At 41.7% G+C, this 19,626-nt stretch overlaps 1 protein-coding gene across 1 annotated transcript in view; it reads right to left on the bottom strand.

Annotated features, from left to right (window-relative positions):
- The window catches only part of CEP72 (centrosomal protein 72), a 67,491-nt gene that overhangs the window by 14,596 nt on the left and 33,269 nt on the right, over positions 1-19,626 (bottom strand). Inside the window, exons 8-11 of the mRNA XM_044419081.1 lie at positions 18,870-19,040; positions 15,917-15,969; positions 12,567-12,699; positions 1,100-1,302 (exon numbers count right to left, since the gene is read on the bottom strand). Coding sequence (XP_044275016.1) covers positions 1,100-1,302; positions 12,567-12,699; positions 15,917-15,969; positions 18,870-19,040 — 560 coding nt within the window. The remainder of the gene's footprint in view (positions 1-1,099; positions 1,303-12,566; positions 12,700-15,916; positions 15,970-18,869; positions 19,041-19,626) is intronic.

The raw sequence follows: 19,626 nt of genomic DNA, 5'->3' as shown, positions 1-19,626 counted from the left end.
GAGCTGTGTACCATGTGGGCATGATGCAACATTATATGAACCACCTTAGGAATGTAACTACAGTCATCTCGTATATCATGTCTGTGGATAGGCATCATGATACTAAAATGGTGTTGACCATTTTTTCTGATTGATTCATGAAGTCTGCATTGTTAAGGACTTGTTCCAACCTGCAAAACAAAACCCAACTTGAAGAAACAATGTTGGAATGGAAAGGAGGAGGGGGTGTCACCCTGAGAAAAGCAGCACTCTTTTTTCTATCTGACCCATCATGGGACTGTTTGCCTAAGAATGGGTCTTCACTCTGCAATAAGCTCGAGATGTTCCACTGCCTGATTTCTTGCCATGGGCCCATCCAATGGAAAGATGAAGTGGTGGACACAAGGTCACTTTGTCTAGAGACAGGTAGCAAGATGGGAGTCTCTTCTTTTGCAAGAAAGCTTGCAGCTAAACAAGCAATGGATCCTACTCCTACTATGACAAGAGTTTAAGCTGAAAGACAACAAAGGCAGATCAGATGAAAAGGAGAGAAAGCTCCCAAGATGTTGATAGCACACCTATCCACATCTCAAGAGCTTTTCTTCCTCACGCTTGTGAGAGCACCTGAGACACATCATGAAAGAGAGATTTCCATCCGGGTGGCAACAAGTTCACTGAACAGACCCAGGAACTCCTTCGTCAAATCATTTCCCTAAGGGTAAGGAGAGGGGCAGCTTCTATGGGCATTCCTCAGTTTTCAAATTTTCTTTCCTTGGAAACTCATGAACTCAAAGGTACTCAGTGCTTGTACCTCTTTCAGAACTGATATAACCTACTTTTATTCAGACTGGCTTTAGGCAGACAGGATTTTTTTTTAAAAAAAACTAGTAAACTGTTGCCCATCCTAAGTCCTTAATGCCCAAATAAATGAAATAATATTCAAGTTTGATTCTTGGCAATAGGAGGTTCAGTTTACCTCCAGTTACTTCTTGCTGTTTTAAATGAGAATCTGGGGTGGATATATTACACACACACACGAGCGCACGGGTGGAAAGAGAGAGACAGCCAGACAGAGACAGAGAGATTGAGAGTACTGAAAGAAATACTACATTCTACTCACCATATTGCCCTTAGCACTATCCAACTCTGATTGCAGACTATTAACTTTAACATTGTACTGTTCTTCTTGCGCAGCAATATGCATTTGTAAAGTTTTCTTTTCTGAAATAAGCTTATTTATCTCTTGACGTTCTGAAGAAGGTTGCTTCTGTTGATCTGTTGGCACAGGTTTTTGAAGTGCAGACAAAATAGTTTCTGCCTGACCTAGGAACAGAGCAAAACTAATTTGTGTTCTTATCTGGTGAAAACTGCTTTCAAATCACTGGCTCAGTCTTTACAACTTCACTGATGTTTCTCTGGAGAAGCATGGCCTTATTTCACAAAGGCAGGTTGCTTACCTGTAACTGTCATTCTTTGAGTGGTCATCCATGCATTCACACACATATGGGTGCTGCACCTGCGCAGTGCCTGTTGCCAGGAAGATTTAAGAGCTGTAATGGTTTTGGCAGGAACTCCGCACCCTACTCCCCTATTGTATAAATGGGCAGAGTGCCTGTCCCTATGCCAGTAAGCTGAAGACCACCCATTCACCCCCAGCTGGGACTGGCAAGTATAGGACCCTGTTCCATAAAAGAAAGTATATATACAGTATACCCAGTCACCGACACCGAAGTGGGGCCAGTGGGTGGGTTGTGTGAATGCACGGATGACGACTCGAAGAAAGACAGTTATAGGTAAGCACTCTGCCTTTCTTCATCGTGGTCTCCGTGTAATCACACATACATGGGTGACTAACAAACTTACCACACCTGGAGGTGGGACGGTGTCATCACTGGAGAATTGTGGACAAGAAGGCGCGGCCAAAGCAATCCTGTCTGGCCTTGATGTCTAAGCAATAGTGCTTCATGAATGTGCACGAGGTAGACCACGTGGCCACTTTGCAGATATCATGTAGTGGAGTGCTCACACGGAGGGCAGAAGAAGCAGTGACAGGTCTTGTGGAATGTCCTTTCGGAGTAACAGGTATGTCCAGTTTGGAGAGGTGGTAAGCAAGTTCAATTTGAGTCTTTGAGTGCCAATGGGCACTCCTTTGTCATGTTCCGAGTATCTGACAAGAGCCATTTGGTTTTCCTGAATGACTCAGTTCGGGATCAACAGAAGGCCAAACATCTGCAGATGTCAAGGGTGCGCAGAGAGCACTTGATTGGTGTCAATGGAGCAGGGAAATAAGTCGGTAGAACGATGTCCTGATTAAGGTGAAAAGGCATTGCAACCTTCAGGAGAAAGGCTGGGTCAGTATGAAGGACTACTTTCTCCCTGTGGAAACTGAAATATGGAGGGTCAACACGTAGAGCACACAGTTCACTAGTTCTTCTGGATGATGTAATGGCAACTAGGAAAGCCATTTTCCATGAGAGAAGGCAGAGATCAGTAGTAGCCATAGGTTCAAACGGAGGTTTGGTGAGAGCCTGTAAGATGACAGGTAGGCGCCATGTTGGGACGACTGAGCAGAACAGAGGTTGTAGGTTTTGTAATCCTTGTAGGAATCGACATATAAGCTGGTGAGAGAATACGGACGAACCTCCAATGCATCCTTGATGATTCGAGATGACTGTGATATACACCATAATAGAGGAAGATTTGAGACCTCCACTGTGTAACAAGAGTAGGAATTGTAAAATGTTCTCAGTGGTGGCAGATTGAGGTAGAAATTGGTTAGCAGTGGCAAAGGAGGTGAAGCGCTTCCATTTGACATTATAGGAGCAACATGTATTTGATCGTAATATTGATTGCAGGATGAAATGAATGTCTGGGTGAAGATCTGTCAGATTCATAGATGTTGTCAGTATCAAAGTTGGGCCCAATTAAAGCGATGGTATAGTGAGAGTCCGTGATTCTCGAAGTGGTTGTACGCAAGGCAGGTGGCATTGAGAAAATTACAGCCAGTCCCAAAGAAGATGCTTTCGTCAGATCAGAGAGAGTTGTCGGTACCGAATGAGGGAAGACAATAGTCAGTACTGAGGATGCTGTAGGATTCGAAGAAACTGTTTGAGGGGAGGCTAACAAATGAGCCAAGTGGTGAGATTCAGAGAATACAGATCTGGATGCCATATAACACCTTGTGCTTGAGTTAGAAAGTGTGGGATGTGAGGTAGGTGCAGGAAATTGTTGTTGGATAGCTGAAGGAGAGTGGAGAACCAGGACTGTCGGGGCCACCAGGGAGTGATAAGGATGCCGCAAGCGTCGCGACAAATCTTTGCCAGAGTTTTTGTTATCAGCGGGATTGGGGGAAATAGAAGAATTAATTCTCCTGGGACATCATGAGCGTGTCCCTGTTCGAATCCAGGCTAATGCCTGCTCTGAAGCAGTAGGTCCTGCAGACAGAATTCCTGCACATGGCGAAAAGGTATATGGTCAGTATCCCCCATAGCTTGAAAAGAAATCGGCAAATCTGATGGTCTAGCTCCCACTCATGAGTTGTGGACATGTGTCTGCTGAGAGAGTCAGCTTCCTCATTGTCAGTGCCGGCTAGATGAACTGCTTGAGGAGTGATCCTGTGGGCAATGCACCAGTTCCACATGTGAAGGGTGAGATGTGCTAATGGGACCAATCTTGTTCCGCCCTGCTTGTCCAGGGAATGAGAATACAGTTACCACATTGTCCGATGCAATTTGGACCATTTGACCTTGTAGGACCGATTGGAAAGAGTATAGTGCTTTGAAGACCACCAGATAATTGATGTGTCTGGTGATCTCGTGTCCATGCCAGGTGCCTTGTGTTCAAAGAGACGCACAATGGGCACCAGTATAGAGTGTCACAGTTGGTTCCGGTGCATGGAATGGTACTCCGCAAGCCAGGTTGGTGTTGACAGTCCACCAGAATAGGGTTCGGAGGACTGAGTGCAGGGGCTGTAACCGTTGGTTCGGTTGATCATGTTTTGGGTGGAAGTTGCAATTGAATCACAACTGCAAAGGCTGCATTTGCAGTCTTTCATTCAATACCACTGATACCGTGGAAACCATGTGTCCGAGCACCTGTTGGATGGAGTGTGCTGGGACAGTCCGTTGGGTGGTAAGACATTGTATAGAATCTATCAGTCTCTGTTGTTGGTCTGGTAGCAAGAAGACTTGGGTACGGAGTTAGTCCAGGCATGCTCCAATGTAACTGATGACCTGGGAAGGAACAAGGCGTAACTTTTCATTATTGATACAAAGTTCCAATTGGTCAAGTAGGGAGCAGGTGATGTTGATCGAACCCAGTAAGTTGTCTCTGGAGTGGGAGACGATGAGCTAATCATCCAGGTAAGGGTAAATCTAGACACCCTGGAGTCTGAGGTAGGCACAAACAAGGGCCATGCATTTCATAAATACACTTGAGCAGTAGTGAGCCCAAAAGGGAGCACGTTGTATTCATAGACCTCGCTATCGACAGTAAACTGCAGGAGACACCTTTGAGCAGGATGGATTCTAATGTGGAAGTAAGCATCATTTAAATCTAGGGATGTGAACCAATTCTCTTTCCTAAGCAATGGAAGTATGTTCTGGAGCATGGTCATTCTGAATGTTTTGGTTTTGATGCATTTATTAACTCTACATAAATCCAGAATGGGGCGGACAACCCAGTCTCTCTTCGGTACCGTGAAGTACATGGAGTAGAAACCATGCAGTCCTTCTGAGTAACTTTCCAGATCAATCCCTTACGAAGCAGCTCAGTGACTTCTTCCAGGAGGGCTGGAGAGGCTGCTGTATATCAGATCAGAACTAAAGGTGGCACAGTTTCAAACTCGATTTTATATCCATGCTCTATGATGGAAATAACCCACCAATCAGATGTGATAGACTCCCAAATGGGGAACTGACTTTGCAGCCAATCTCTAAAAGGGAGAGGAAAGGGTGGGTTGGAGGATTGATGAGAGTTTCTCATGTCCAGTCAACGTAGGCGCTTGTCAGCATCCGTGCGGTCATAGAATTCCACAAGGTTTGTCTGGCAGGACCTGTTTTAGCGGAAGCCATGTTGTGTGGCTGCCAGCCTCCCTTCCCTATCTAGCATCACTAGATCTCTCTCTCTCTTATGACCCTTTCCATTGTTTTTCCTACAATGGACATAAGGCTAACAGGTCTGTAATTCCCCATGTCCCTTCTACTACCCTTTTTGAAAATTGGGACCACTGACGTCATCCTCCAGTCCTCTTGAACTTCACCCGTTCTCCACGAGGCCTCAAAAATGGAGGCCAGCAGGCGTGAGGGAACCCCTGGCAACTCTCAAAGTACTCTCGGGTGTAACCCATCAGGGCTTGGCGCCTTTGTAATGTCCAATGCCCTGAGGAGCCCCTCAACTTCAAGGGGGATGACTCTAATCTGTGCCCCTAAGTCCCCAGCCTCATCTAATCTCCTATACGGATCTCCCCGGTCCTGCTTTGGGGAGAACACAGAGGCAAAAATAGTCATTTAACATCTGTGCCTGTTCCCTTGTATCAGTCACTGGATCTCCTTCATCCTTATTTAGTGGTCCCACTACTTCTCTCCCCTTAATATAGTCTTTTAATCATTTTCTCATCTGATTTAAGCATCACTTGATCAAATGCTGTTAAGTCTTTATAAAAGCCCCATGTTTTATAGTCTTTAGCATATCTCGATTATATCTGTACCTTATGCCACCAAGAGATATTAGATCCCTGTTCTTGTGTTTCTTGATTCAATTTCAATCCTCCATCCTTATCCATAAGGTCATCATATCTTATGATCCCTTCAAAATTCAATGCATTTGGAAATACAAAAGCTTTCATAGGTGAAAGCCATCTTGGTAATTTATTATACAATTTTGTCTTTAACTTTTCCCACACCGACATTAATGATTTTCTAATATAGTGACTTAGAAAAGAGCCATGTAGCTTAGCCTTTTCATACCACATATAAGCATGCCAGCCCATTTGCAAATAATGCCCTTCAAGATACAAGATTATCTTATTTCTTAAAGTTATCCATTCTTTTAGCCACGGTAAAACTGAAGCTTGATAGTACAGCATCCAATCAAGGAGACCCAAGCCCCCATTCTCTTTAGCCTTCTGAAGTATTTTTAGTTTAATCCTTGGTTTCTTCTTTCTCCATATAAATCTTGAAATTTGAAAATTTAAATCATCAAAAAAATTGCTATCAATTTTTATGGGAATCATTTGGCATAAAAACAAAAGCTTTGGTAATATATTCGTTTTAGCTAGTGCTATTCTTCCCAGCAAGGTTAATTGCAAATTAGCCCGTTTTTCCAAATCACTCTTAATATCCTTCATTTCATAATTGTCTTCTTTCAGAGTGGTACATTTAGCTGTAAGATAAATTCCCAAATATTTAACCTTTTTAACAATCTGCAAGTCTACTTGTTCCTGCAGAGTTTTTCTCTGGTCCTGTGTGAAATTTTTTACTAACAGTTTCGTCTTTTCTCTATTTATTTTCATCCCAGTAACCTTGCCATATTCTTCAATCCTTTATATGAGTTTAGGCATTGTTGCAAAGGGTTCCTCCGTTATGAAAACTAGATCATCTGCAAATGCTTGCAATTTATAGCTTTCATCTCTAATTCTAGTGCCTTTAATGTCCGTATCATCCCTGTTATTTCTGTTTAATACTTCTAAGATCAATATAAACAACAGTGGTGATAACAGGCATCCTTGTCTTGTACCCTCATGTGTATCTATGATATTTGTAAATTCTCCATTGATTATAATCCTAGCTGACTGCTTTTGATAGATGCTTGATATCGCATTAATAAACTTTTCCCCAAACTCCATTTGAGCCAGCTGTTGCTTCATAAATTGCCAGTTAACATTGTCAAAGGCCTTCTGTGCGTCCATGAATAATAGTGCCATTGGTTTTTCCGTATGTATCTCATAATACTCTAAAATGTCCAAGATAGTTCTCAAGTTATTCCTCATTTGACTTTTAGGTAAAAAACCATTTTGATCTGAGTGAATAAAGTCTGTTAGGTACTTCTTCAATCTTTCTGCCATTATCGAGGGAACAATTTTGTAATCCACGTTTAATAGTGATATAGGTCTATAATTTTGAATCTGCATCAAGTCCGTATCTTCTTTCGGTATTAATGTGATATTTGCCTCTGTCTAAGTATTTGGTATTTTAGCATTTAACAATGCTGCATTACATATATCCTTAAGAAGCATAGCAAAAATTCCTTCAAAGGATTTATAAAACTCTGCTGGTAGCCCATCTGGGCCAAGAGTTTTATCGTTCTCTTGTTGCTTAATTGCCTCTATTACTTCTGTGATTGTTACTTCTTGATTCAATATTTTTTGGTATTTCTCCGGTAACTTAGGCAAATATCCCTTTCAGATGTATTCTTTTACTTTCTCAGTTGAAATCTCATCATTCTGGTATAGCTTTGCAAAGAAATCTTCCACTATTTTCTTGATATGTATTCTTTGTACTTGCAGTCATCCTTCTCCATCCTTCAATTTAGAAATCAGTCTCTTTTCTCTCTCTTTCTTTACCTTATATGCTAACCATCTCCCTGGTTTGTTAGCATTTTCAAATAAGTTCTGTTTGGCTAATTTCATTTGCTTAGTAAGTTCATTTGTGTCCAGGAGATTCAGTTTGTGTTTTAAAATATTCATTTGGACCTTAAAGTTTTTTTTGAATGGATCTTCCTGTAATTCTTGTTCCCATTTCATCAATTCCTCTACTATTTTAGCTCATTGTTGTTTTTTCTTTTTGTTTATATTTGCTGAATATGTTTATCAACCCCCCCTGGGATACAGGCTTCGGCTGTATCCCAGACATTTTGCAAAGAGGTTTCTTCAGTTTTATTTATTTGAAAGAATATTTGCATATCCTTATTTATCTCTTCTGTGAATTTTTTATCCTTTAATAAGGCTTTGTTTAAGCTCCATCTGGGCGTCATTACTGTCCCTTTCAGTGATATAGCTACAGGATTGTGAACTGCCCAGACATATGCCTCTATTTCAGCTTCTAACAAGTCTGGTACTAAGTCTGGGGTTATCCAAACCATATCAATTCTAGACCACGACCTATGTCTGTTTGAATAAAAAGAATATTTAGCAGAGGTTGGGTTTTCATATCTCCAAACATCTATCAATCTGAATTCTTCAATCATATTAGAACAAGACTTCGGGAGTATCCTCCTGCCCTTTTTTCCCTTAATCTCACTCTTATGGTCCATTTTCTTATCCACAATTGCACTGAAGTCTCCCATTACACACACAGTCTGGTAGTCCAATTGTAAGAGTAGAGCATGTAATTTTTGGTAAAACATTTCCTGATGGTCGTTTGGGGCATAGATTGCCACTAAAAGCACCTTTTTAAGTTTCATTGTGATTTCAACCATCAGAATCCTACCATCCTCATCAGCTAATATATATTTAGGGTCTAATTTTAACTTTCAAATACTTTGGCCACCTAATGAGAAGGAAGGACTCCCTGGAGAAGAGCCTAATGTTGGGAACAATAGATGGCAAAAGAAGAAGGGGATGGCAGAGAATGACGGGCTAGATGGAGTCACTCACAGTTGGTGTGAGCTTAAGTGGACTCCAGGGGATGGTGGAGGACAGGAAGGCCTGGAGGAATGTTGTCCATGGGGTCGCGATGGGTCAGACACAACTTTGCGACTAACAACAACAAAAATTTTCCTTGAAGTATAATGCTAAACCTCTCTTCTTTTGAGAAGCAGAAGATATAAATAGCTTTCCAAGCTTTAAACATTCCAAAAGCTTACTATGTTGTTTCTTAATATGTGTTTCTTGTAAGCAAATTATGTCTAATTTTCATTTTTGAAGTTGAGAGAGAATCCTTCTCCTCTTAGAGGGTCCGTTTAGTCCATTTACATTTGAAGAGAGCAGTTCAATTTTTCCTTCCCTTTTAAAGGCTATACTTTAAGAGTATATATTTATCTTATACTTCACCTTTACACTTCTACCTTTCTTCTTTTCCTTTGGTTCCAGTGTCTGTCCCTCTTGTTGTAAGTCTGAATTCACTATTTCTCCTTCTTCAGAGTGGTATGTTGTTAGATCCATTGGTTCAGCACCTTTCCCTTCTTCTTTTGGGGCACTCTTCAAATGTACTTCTGAATTTTTCATAAAACTCTTGTGCCTTGAAGATTGAGTCCAGCTTGTATCTTGTAGAGTTCCAGGTGAAAAATATTCCTTCTGGCATTAGCCACCTAAACATGATCTCTTTCTGAGTCAGCTTTGTAGTAAGGAATAAATATTTCTTTCATCCTTCTCTAATCCTCCATGGTATTTGTTTCAAAACAGTCACCTCATGAAGACCACCCGCCTTTAAAGGTTTATCATGTAGGGCCCTCAAAACATTGTCTCTTATAGACCTTTTTGTAAATTTAACATGGACTTCCCTCGGAAGGTTATGTTTTCTGGCATTGAATTCACCCTGTAAACAAGGTCAGTCCCTGCATTCACCTCTTTGTATTCCAAATCCAACGACTCTGCCAACATGATAATCATTAATTTCGGTAATTCCTCATTCTTTCCTTCAGGTATATTCTGAAATCTCAGACAGTTAGATGCCTTTTCCATCTCTAATATAGCAAGCGAATCCCATAATGACTTGTTTGCTTTATTGTGTTTCTTTGTCTACTGTTTCAAGTTTTTCATGCGCTTGTTGTATTTTTTGTGTATTCTGTTCAGTTTTAAGTTGAACATCCGCCGGTTGAGTTGATACCTCCTTAACGAGAGCTATCCAGTTTGTCAAGACGTTCCCTTTGTTCATTTGCGAAGTTTTTCTGCTCAGTTGACATGTTCCTCTGTTCTGCCAAAATATCCTTCTGTTCCAAACTTAATTTTGATATAGCAATTTGCATAGCCTCTTGGGATGCTTGCAGAGCTGTTAGTGATGTTTGTATCGCCAAGAGAGTCATTTGTAGGTCTTTTAGATATTTTTCGGCATCTGCAGCTTTAGACTGGTGAGTTGGACTCTGAGCAGCTGATGCAGGTGCTGAAGAGGAGGAAGAGTGTATTTTTTTCATAATGATAATAGTTTTTTGCCAATAATTACAAGGCAGCAACAAAAAAAAAAAAAAGAGAAGAGAAAGGAAAAAAAAAGGAAAGAGACTTGTTATAAATCCAATAGCCACAGGATGGCAGCAAATGGTTATTTTGTCTTTATATGATGTCACAAAGAAAACTAAAAGAAGAAAATGGCCGTTCACCAAACCTAAGTAAAAAACTTGTCCTTCTATCACTTAATCCACAATAGATTTTATTCTGATTCTTCGCCCTTGGGGAGGTTAGAAAAAAGAAATCTTTCTTTCCAGCCTCATACTTTCAAAAAACCTCAGTTCCTCTCCCCTAGATTAATCGCCGCTTAAACACCATATGGGGAGGGGAAATTCCTCCCTCCATCAAAGGGACTTTTCTTTCTTCTTTGTCCCAATTAATATCCACTTCAGTTCTTTCATGGGTAGTATTGAAAAGGTAGAAATGTTCACCCAGCAGATCTGATGAACTTCAAGCTGTTATTCTGTGCTATATCCATTCATCTATGGCTTGCAGAGAGCTGATCTCTCCCCTGTATTGTTTGATTGAGAAAATCCCAAGTTTCTCCCAGTAAATGTGGAGCCGCCACCCCACATTGACCAGAAGTATGCTCGGGCTTCTAATCCCTGCCCCGAAAGGGCTTGGATGAGCCTATCCCAGCTCACTGTTGAACAAATTACCGGCGTGATTACGGGAGTCCCCGTTCTTCACAGCCATCTTGCCATGACGCCAACCAGAAGTCGAAAATTAGCCTATTCTGACTGCCTATGCCTACCATGCCAGAATTTCATAAATGAGCAAGTGCCCTATGATAGCATGTGTTCATAAAAGGTTAGGAACCCCTGCTCTAAAAGTGTTCATTTTATACTCTTTCCTGCTGCCTTCACAATTACACAGTCTGGGAAACACTGTTTTAAAGAGAACTAAGGCAAGGTTGATCCCCACATATGTTTTTGGAGTGCCTTGTGCAGTTTGGGGCTTAAGTATAGTATGAGGTCTTGATTCAAATCTTTCAGTTGCAGTAAGGAAGGTCTGTCAAAAACGGGTAAGATAGAAGCTGCTTAGAGGGCAAATACAGTTGCCTCACTAGGTATGAGCTTTTCCCACCCTTGATCCTCAAGGAGTCTCTCCATCCCTCAGTACTATGGCCAGTGACTCCAGGGTGGCTCAGCGTGCAGTAAAAGAATCTTAAGGATCCTCCACAGCATGTTTTGTTTTAGTGTAAACATTTCGTTCAGTCCGTTCTGATTTAATTACATCATTAAAAGTCACTGCAAAAGGCACAAGTTTGTGAGCGAGCTTGGTTTCTTGGATAAACAGATGTTCCCCACAGTGCTGGATTCTAACCAGGAGGGCAGAAACCTAGAGAAAACTTTGTGTAATTAAGGTCAGCATTATTAAACAGTATGATTTTGAGGAAAAAATCCTCTATGTTAAAGCCTTTTCCTCATGATCTGAGGGGATGCAAGGGTGGGTCCTGAGTAACTATTCCACAGTTATCAGGGTCTATGAGTATGGCCTCTACCTCCAGATTGTAAGTGGGGAGGTCTTTGGATTTAGAAAACATTTTCCCCTTGAGTGGTGAGGAGATGTCACAGAAGCATGATACTGAAAAACTGGAGGGCAACTTGGCTTGAGATCTGATCATGTGCCCTTCCTCTTACCTCAGAAGAACAAGATATGAGTATTTTTCAATGTCTCCCCCAGGAAATGTCTCTGCTTATCAAAGACTTTAGAAGGACTTTGATAAGTCCTTTGATAAGAGTGGGAGCCTCTTTGAGCAGCATTAAGTAGTCTTGGTCATCCAATTTGGAGAGTATCTCCTGAATAATTTCAGTTGGTAACTGTAATTAGAGAAGTCTGCTAATGAACAACTAAAGCTCTTACTTTATCTGTGTGCACTCACAGAGGGATGACTCAAAGCAAGAGCTTCACTTTGCTTCCTCATGAGTCTGTGTTTGCTCTTTTATCAGGCTTGATAGGAGTGTTTCTAGTGGGAACCATCAGACACTAACAGACCAGCAGAGAAAAGTCAGATTTTTTTAATGAAGGGAAAGAATAACATAACTTGTAAAACAAAATAAGATCAGGTATAAGAAATAGCCTGGTATAAAATAAGATCAGGCATAAGAAATAGCCTGAACCACAAGAATAGAGGAGAAGCACTTAAAGCAGACAGCAATCCAAAAAAATTGATGAAAGAGCAGCATGGGAAGAGGATAGCAACAGACCCTAGGTCACATGATTTGTGCCTTCCAAGCAGCAGGAGGTGGCACAGGTCACCCTGGAAGCTTCTCACACCAAACAGGAGAATAAGAACTGAGCTTTGCAGTAGGATTATCTCAGTCATGTGAAAAGTGTTGCCTTGCCTGTCCAACCTGTTGCAGAGCTTGCAGGAGTAACTTGGCCATTCATTGACCTAGAGGAGCACACCTGAGTCATTTAGCAGGGGAGAAGGAATCAATCCACTGAAGAGAAACACTTAATCAAGACACACATTTTTACTTACATAAAAATTTCTCATTGTTATGGAGTGATTTGCTGCCAGTCCAGTGCTTGTCAACCAAATCTAAAAGCTGTTCTATGGATTTTCCTTCACATAGCACTTTATTTTCCCACTGTGATACTCCATGAGATTTGCCCTTAAATAAATAAGATTTGACTTCAATACAGTAAACATATAACACATGAGCTAAAACCAAGCAAAGAACATAATGAAGGCTATATGGGAGCCAAATGATAGAAAAATGTGTGAGCTGCCCCTTCATTATTGTAGGAGGTCCTCATCTACTGACAAAATGTGACCTGGAGGTACACACCATCTCCATTGTGAAATAAAATGCATTTTAGCTATCATGCATGGTGGGTGCCATAGATGTTTTGTACATCAACATTTACAGATGTTCCAATTTGCACACACAGTTCCCAGTTCAGCAAGGGAACCCAAGCATACTTCTTTGCTGGATCAATACTATTGGCTCTTAGTCTGCAATTTACCTACACTATTTTAGAACTAAAACCTAATTAAAAGCAAAATGATTCAAATTCAAGGTGTTTCTAAGCCACTTTCTAGCCATGAACAAGCACACCACTAAACCTTTATAGACTATTAAATTCTGTTGGAATAATATGCAACACTTTCCTAATTTTCATATAGCCCTTTTAAATACATACCTTTGGTGATTACTGGAACAGAGATTGGTTTTGTTTTTAAAATTATGCTGCATATGTACACCCATAAACATTTTAAACACTGATGCAGTACAGAAAAATGAAGCAATGATGGACTTCCATAACACTGTAATAAGATTACAACCAGGAAATGGTTTCTCATTCTTTTTGTACCTTCAAGTATCATTGGTTCCTTAGAGGTTTGCACAACCTGATCCTGCCCATCCGTTCCTTCATACTAAGATGGAGTGTGCTGGTGGTCTTTCAGACTCTTCCAAAGCTTCCTTTTGAATCTTTGGCCAGTGTGGACCCACACCTTCTTTCATGGAAAATTGTTTTCTGGGGATTATCACTTTTGCCTGACAGGTGAGTGGCTTTGTGCTCTGGGTATTGATCCAGAGTAACTTATTTTTCATAAGGATGACCAGACTGCACATTCATCCCAAAGGTTGCATTGTGATTCTACCTAAACCAGGACAGATATGCTTAAGATGGGCAGCATCAGCATGAACTCACAATGGCCAGTCCCTCCCCTTCAGGAATCTTCATATGGGCAGCATCAGTAGGGTATCAGAGTGGCCAGTCCTCCTTCTTCAGATGGGCAGCATCAGCGTGAGGTCACAATGTGTCAAGACCTGAGGCAGCTTCAGGGCTCCCTCTGCTGGCCAAAGGCCAGCAGAGCAGCTCTGGTGGTTGCAGGATTCTGATCTCAGTCCACTGCAGCTGGCAGGGTCCTCATGAGTTCCACCTGGGAAGCCCTGAGGAGGAGCTATATAAGAACCAGCTCTTCCTCTCAGAAGCTGCCTTGGCAACAAAGGACTCCTGTTGTTGGTGAAGCTCTTCCTGGTCTGTTAGACCTGAAACTCTGCCCCTGCATCCCTTCTCTCCCTGGCTGGCCTACCTTCCTTGATTCTCTGGCCCTTGGCTCACTTTGGACTATGCTACCCATCTCTATGGACTTGGCTAGTATATTGACATCCTGCTTGACCTTGGCCTGAGTACTGGACTTGCTCTTGCCATGCCCTTGCTGCCTGGGTCCCAGTGCCTTTACCCTGTTAGTCAGCTGCCCTCGTCCCAGATGCCGACACAATGGCCAGTCCCTGCCCTTCAGGAATCTTCATATGGGCAGCATCAGCAGGGTGTGAGAGTGGCCTTCTTCAGGTGGGCACTGTCAATATGAGGCCACAATGGAAAGTTCCTATCTTTCAGGTGGGGAGCATTAGCACAAGTCCACAAAGATGAGTCCTTATGCTTAGGCTGATGGGTATTAGCAGGAGGGGGTCTCAAAGGCCACTTCCTATCCTTCAGGTGGGAAGCATCTGCATGAGGTCACAATGACCAGTCCCTGCCCTTCAGGAATCTTCATATGGGCTGCATCAGCAGGGTGTCACAGTGGCCAGTCCCTCTTCTTCAATATGAGGCCACAATGGAAAATTCTTACCCTTCAGGTGGGCAGCATCAGCATAGGGTTACAATGGCCAGTCACCTTACATTAGGTGAGCAGTATCAGCAGAAGGTCAAAAGGGCCAGTCCTTCCACATCAGGTTGGCAGCATCAGTAGGAGGCCACAATGGCCAGTCCCCTTCATTCAGCTGGGAAGCATCAGACCGGGGTAACAATGGCCAATCCCTTTCCTTCAGGTGAGCAGCAACACAAAGGGGTAGAATGGCCATTCCCTCCCTTTCTCTTGAGCAGAATCAATACAAGGCCAGAATGGCAGTCCCTCCAGGTGTGCAGCCTCAGCATGGGGTCACAATGGTCCATCATTTGGAAAGCATCAGCTGGGGCTAGAATGGTTACGCGCCCCCATTCTTTCCCACACCATCCACCCTTGTAGAATTGGTGCTGCATACCCTGGACATGCACAGGGCACTGACATACTGAATCCTTCTGCTAGTCCCAGAGACTTTTTGTTGCTTACGACAAATGGTCCAAAGGTGAACCTATTAGTACCCAACAACTCACTCACTCATTAAACTGGCTTACCAACTGGATGGATTGCACCACCCAAAATGACTGAGGGCACATTCTACCAGGACAAAGGCAACATCTATGGCACTGCACACCAGCACGACAGGACCTCTGTAGAGTGGTGATGTGGTCCACGCTACTGACTTTTGTCCAGCACTACCAGCTTGATGTTCATGCCAGGCAAGATTGCTTGTTCAGCTGAGCCTCCTCTTGGCAGCCCTCTGCTGACTGTACTGTCCCTCCTCCTTTTCAAAGTAAGTTTGCTAGTCACCCATATGTGTGATGCACAGAGACCACAAAGAAGAAAGTAAGAATGCTTGCCTATAACTGACATTCTTCAAGTGGTCATCTCTGCATTCACAGAACTCATCATCTGGCCCTGCATTGGTGTTGACAGCCTCTGTTCCTTTACCTTCTTCCCTTCAGACCCATACTAGGAAGGTGCAGGTCAGGCTGTTAACAGTTTTTCTTCCCCAGTTCTGAGGCTAAAACATTGATTTCATGAAAACTGGGGAAAATGGTGGGAGTCCCTCTTATACTAGGGGGGAGGGGCATGGATCCCACCAAAATGAGTTTAGCTAGGATAATCTTCCCAACAACAGGCCCCATGCAGGCACACAGCTCATATACATGATGCACAGAGACCACAAAGAACTAACTGATATGTTTTATAAATATTCTCCACTGTATAGGTTGAAACCTAGATCTTTGCTTTACCTTTGCCTGATCTGGTTCCTTCCAATTAGATCCTGTTTTCATTCCTGGTGGGCCTACAAAAGGAGAAATACAAAACTGGTTGAGCATAATTGATTTTAATTTACTTGCGAAAGCCTAAAACCATGGGAAGAGTCAGATGGTGCTGGTAAGCAGTTAACTGGAGAGGTCAAGGTAAACAATGCCAAAAATTCACATAATTCAAAGTGCATTGGCGAAGGCAAGAAAGCTTCCTCTGAACATACAATTTATTTTCCAGTTGAATTGGCAGAAGATTATCTGTGGCAAAAGTTCAAGTAACATGTTAATATGGATATTATTTTGTAATTTATTGATGCTGCTTTTTAATTATTGTACTGTTGTCCTGAGACCTCAGTAAAGGGCAGGACAGAAATGCTTTAATTAAATAAAACAAACACAATAGATATGTTGCGATGAAAATGACAAAGACATTTAAACCACCCTTCTGTAAGACCCCAGAATTCTTATAAACTTAAAATACAACAATAGCATTACATAATACAGATATATAAGAAAGGTTACATGCGGATAAATAAAAAGGACAAGCAAAGAAGGTAAAATACACAGAAAAACAGACATTTGAGCTGGTGCCAAGAAAACAGTAAAGTCATGCCAACTATTTCTGAATTAATGTACTATTCTTTGCCTTCAGTAAAGAAAGGATAAACCATCTCCTTTGCTGAGGTGGACTGAAAAGGGGACTGAAAGTTGGTTAAAAAAATACTTAAAGATCAAATGGAGATAAGAAAAATCCACAAGGTGGTGCTATTACCATAAAAACAGAAGAATCTAGTCTAGACAGCATTCAGCAACAAAAGTTTTTCAAATCATTCTAACCACAAAATTTGTTTTAGGCATTCAGTTCCATAATCTAAGAAGCCGCCACAGCTTTACTCTCAGCAAAGAAAACAGCATTACCAACAATCTTTACAGAAGAAAGAGGAGAAAATAGTACCACTTCAAATACCATAGCAATTCTTCTTTAATTTGAAGAATCCAAAGCTTCTTCAAATAAAAAGAGAAGAGGGGAATCATTGCAACCGGCAATTTTTACATATCACAGTACTAGCAAAAAGAATTCAATTGCTAGCCTGGATAAAACAAGAGTCAAATGTCTTCAGCCATCTATCTAGCATCCCTGTTGTCAGGATCAGGGCCTGAGTGACCCTGCAAGTGCCTGCAGAACTTTGCAGGCACTTGCAGGGAACAGCTGAGAGCAATTATGCAATGCAGCTGGAGGGCCTAGAGACCAGCACAAATCAGTAACATGAGCTGTCCTGGTGTCTTGTCTCAGACTGTCTGTGTTTCCACTCTGACCCTCTCTTCTCAGGTACTGAACTACCCTGCTTTAGAATGTGTTGTCTTTGTGGAACTTGACCCTGGAACTGTATTTCTTGAAACTTCTGCCTTCTTGGCTTAACTTTGGATTGTTACACCAATGTGCCCCTTGCTTCTGGCCCTGAATCTGCTGCAGAACACCCTGCACCTGTGCGCCCTGATCCTGGTGTTCCTATTGTAACAATCTGTTGCCCATGCCCTGGAGTTTAACCACTTATCTCTAAATGAGTGTAGTGTGCTGGACTGGGATTCAGGAGATTTGAGTTCTAGTTTCCACTCAGCTATGGAGCTCTCTGTGTGACTTTGGACCAGTCACATATGCTCAGCCTAACTTACCTCCCACAGCTGTTGTTGCATGGATAAAAAGAGGAGAACATTGTAAACCACTTGGAGTTCCTTGCAAGAATTCACATTTAAACAAACAAGAATTTCACATTTAAACAAATATTGGAACACTGAACAATAAAAAGATGAACAAAAATTAAAAAATTAAATCCTATATTAAAACAGAACATCAGTAAAATCAGAAAAAAATTACAGTGGCTGTTCTACCAATCAAGACTTCCTGAAATAATAATGTTTTCAGGAGGCACCACAAACAGCTCAATGTTGGTGCCCGCCTGACTTTCAGAAGCATGGGTTACCAAATGAACAAAGCTGCAACACTGAAAAATCATCTCCTGATGGTGTCACCCACACTTGTCTTCTCAATGCTCAAGAACAGTGAAGTACTGAGCTTTGAAGCACACAGTGGCTGTTCTCATGAGGATTCAGATTCTGAAGGTGAAGGAGAGATTGTTTATCAAACAGTCCAACCTCAAGATGGGCCTCAAGATCTTGGGACCAGACAGATGTTGCAACAGGAAGAAATTAGTACAAGTACACTTGAACAACCGCAGCAATACACCCCTAGAAAAGTTGAATAGTTACTACCCCAAGGTGGAATGCAGAAATAGAGATGATCTCAGAGCAAACTGAATCTGGGCAAAGTGTATGACCCACAGGGCAGGATGCTGAAATGGCCAGCTACTCCAACAGGGAGCCTATGGGCATCAACCTGGAGGTTTAGTCCAAAGGAGGAGGAGCATCAACCTGCCTGCTTCTGTGCGGGTTGGCACACAGAAGGATTTATAAGGGAAGCTTTGGATAATGAACAGTAGATAGGGTTCAACATTTTGCATCTATGCTCAGAAGGGCTTTGTGTACTAGCAATAAAGATCATTAAGTAAATGCTGGTATGGCCCCTGCTGCTGTCAGAGACAACTGGATCATGACAGATGAATTCCAATCATGATATCTACTCATACAGAACAACCAGAAGCATGCCCTCTGACCTCAGGTTGATCATGGAAAAGGCATTCTCTCAAGTATTACCACTTTCTACAGTTACCTGGGTCTGCTCCACATCCTCAAATGGACAGTATAGAAACGCAGAACACTGACACATCAATACAGCAGTCAGTTCTACATGACATTATGGAGAAGGAGACAGACGTGTGTCTGCTGGTTTTGAATAGCAACCATGCAATTAGTTTCACACAATATGTTTATCATGGATCTTGGCTAGGCCATGGTAACACTTCAAAAACAATCTTACCTGGATGAGGTGCAAAACTGACATGGGTTATAATTTTGTTAGCTTCATCCTGGAATTTCAGATTAGGATCGTTGGGTAGCTCTTTTGTCACAGTATCTACAAGTAAAATTCTATCATTTATTTTCTTTTTCTCAGGCCCTTTACCAAAGACACCTTGGGCAATTCTATATTCTGGACAGAAAAGAAAAAATCCAGATTACTACACAACATATTCCAAAAATTTATTTTACATTGTTATTTGCTAGGGTGTTGCATATGTTTAGGAGGTAGAACTAGAACACAGAAATGAAATTAATAATAATACCAGTCTAGAAACTTTAGGCCACTGGTAAAATTGGGGAATTACACAAACTTCTATATTCTGAAGGTATAAAATCAAGTGCTGAATGTAGTGTAATACAACTGTGGATGAATGGTAACCTTAAACATGGCACACCTCCAACTCACTCCAATACCCCAGCACTTTTAAAGAAATCACACTTATATATTCTTTCCTAAGAATCCCTCCAGGTTTCAGCTTATTCAACTCTCCCAACTCATGCAAAGACTGTAACTCTCCATGGAACAAGAAAACAGTACATAAAATACCCATGAAGTGCTAGCTGGTCTCTAGGTTCCAAGAAACTAATTGAAAAACCTGTGAGTTGGAGACAAACTGCTACTAAGTGTTCATCAACCACTGGTATTCAGACATATAGTACCTCTATGAAAAAACAAAGGTAAATTTTTAATGATGTTTTGTTTTAACCACTGAAAC

The sequence above is a fragment of the Varanus komodoensis genome, unplaced genomic scaffold (genome assembly GCF_004798865.1).
Source record: "Varanus komodoensis strain SLA01 unplaced genomic scaffold, ASM479886v1 scaffold10, whole genome shotgun sequence".
Classification (NCBI taxonomy): Eukaryota; Metazoa; Chordata; class Lepidosauria; order Squamata; family Varanidae; genus Varanus; species Varanus komodoensis.
Note: the sequence above shows the minus strand (reverse complement) of the source record. Positions and strands in the feature narration are given on the sequence as shown.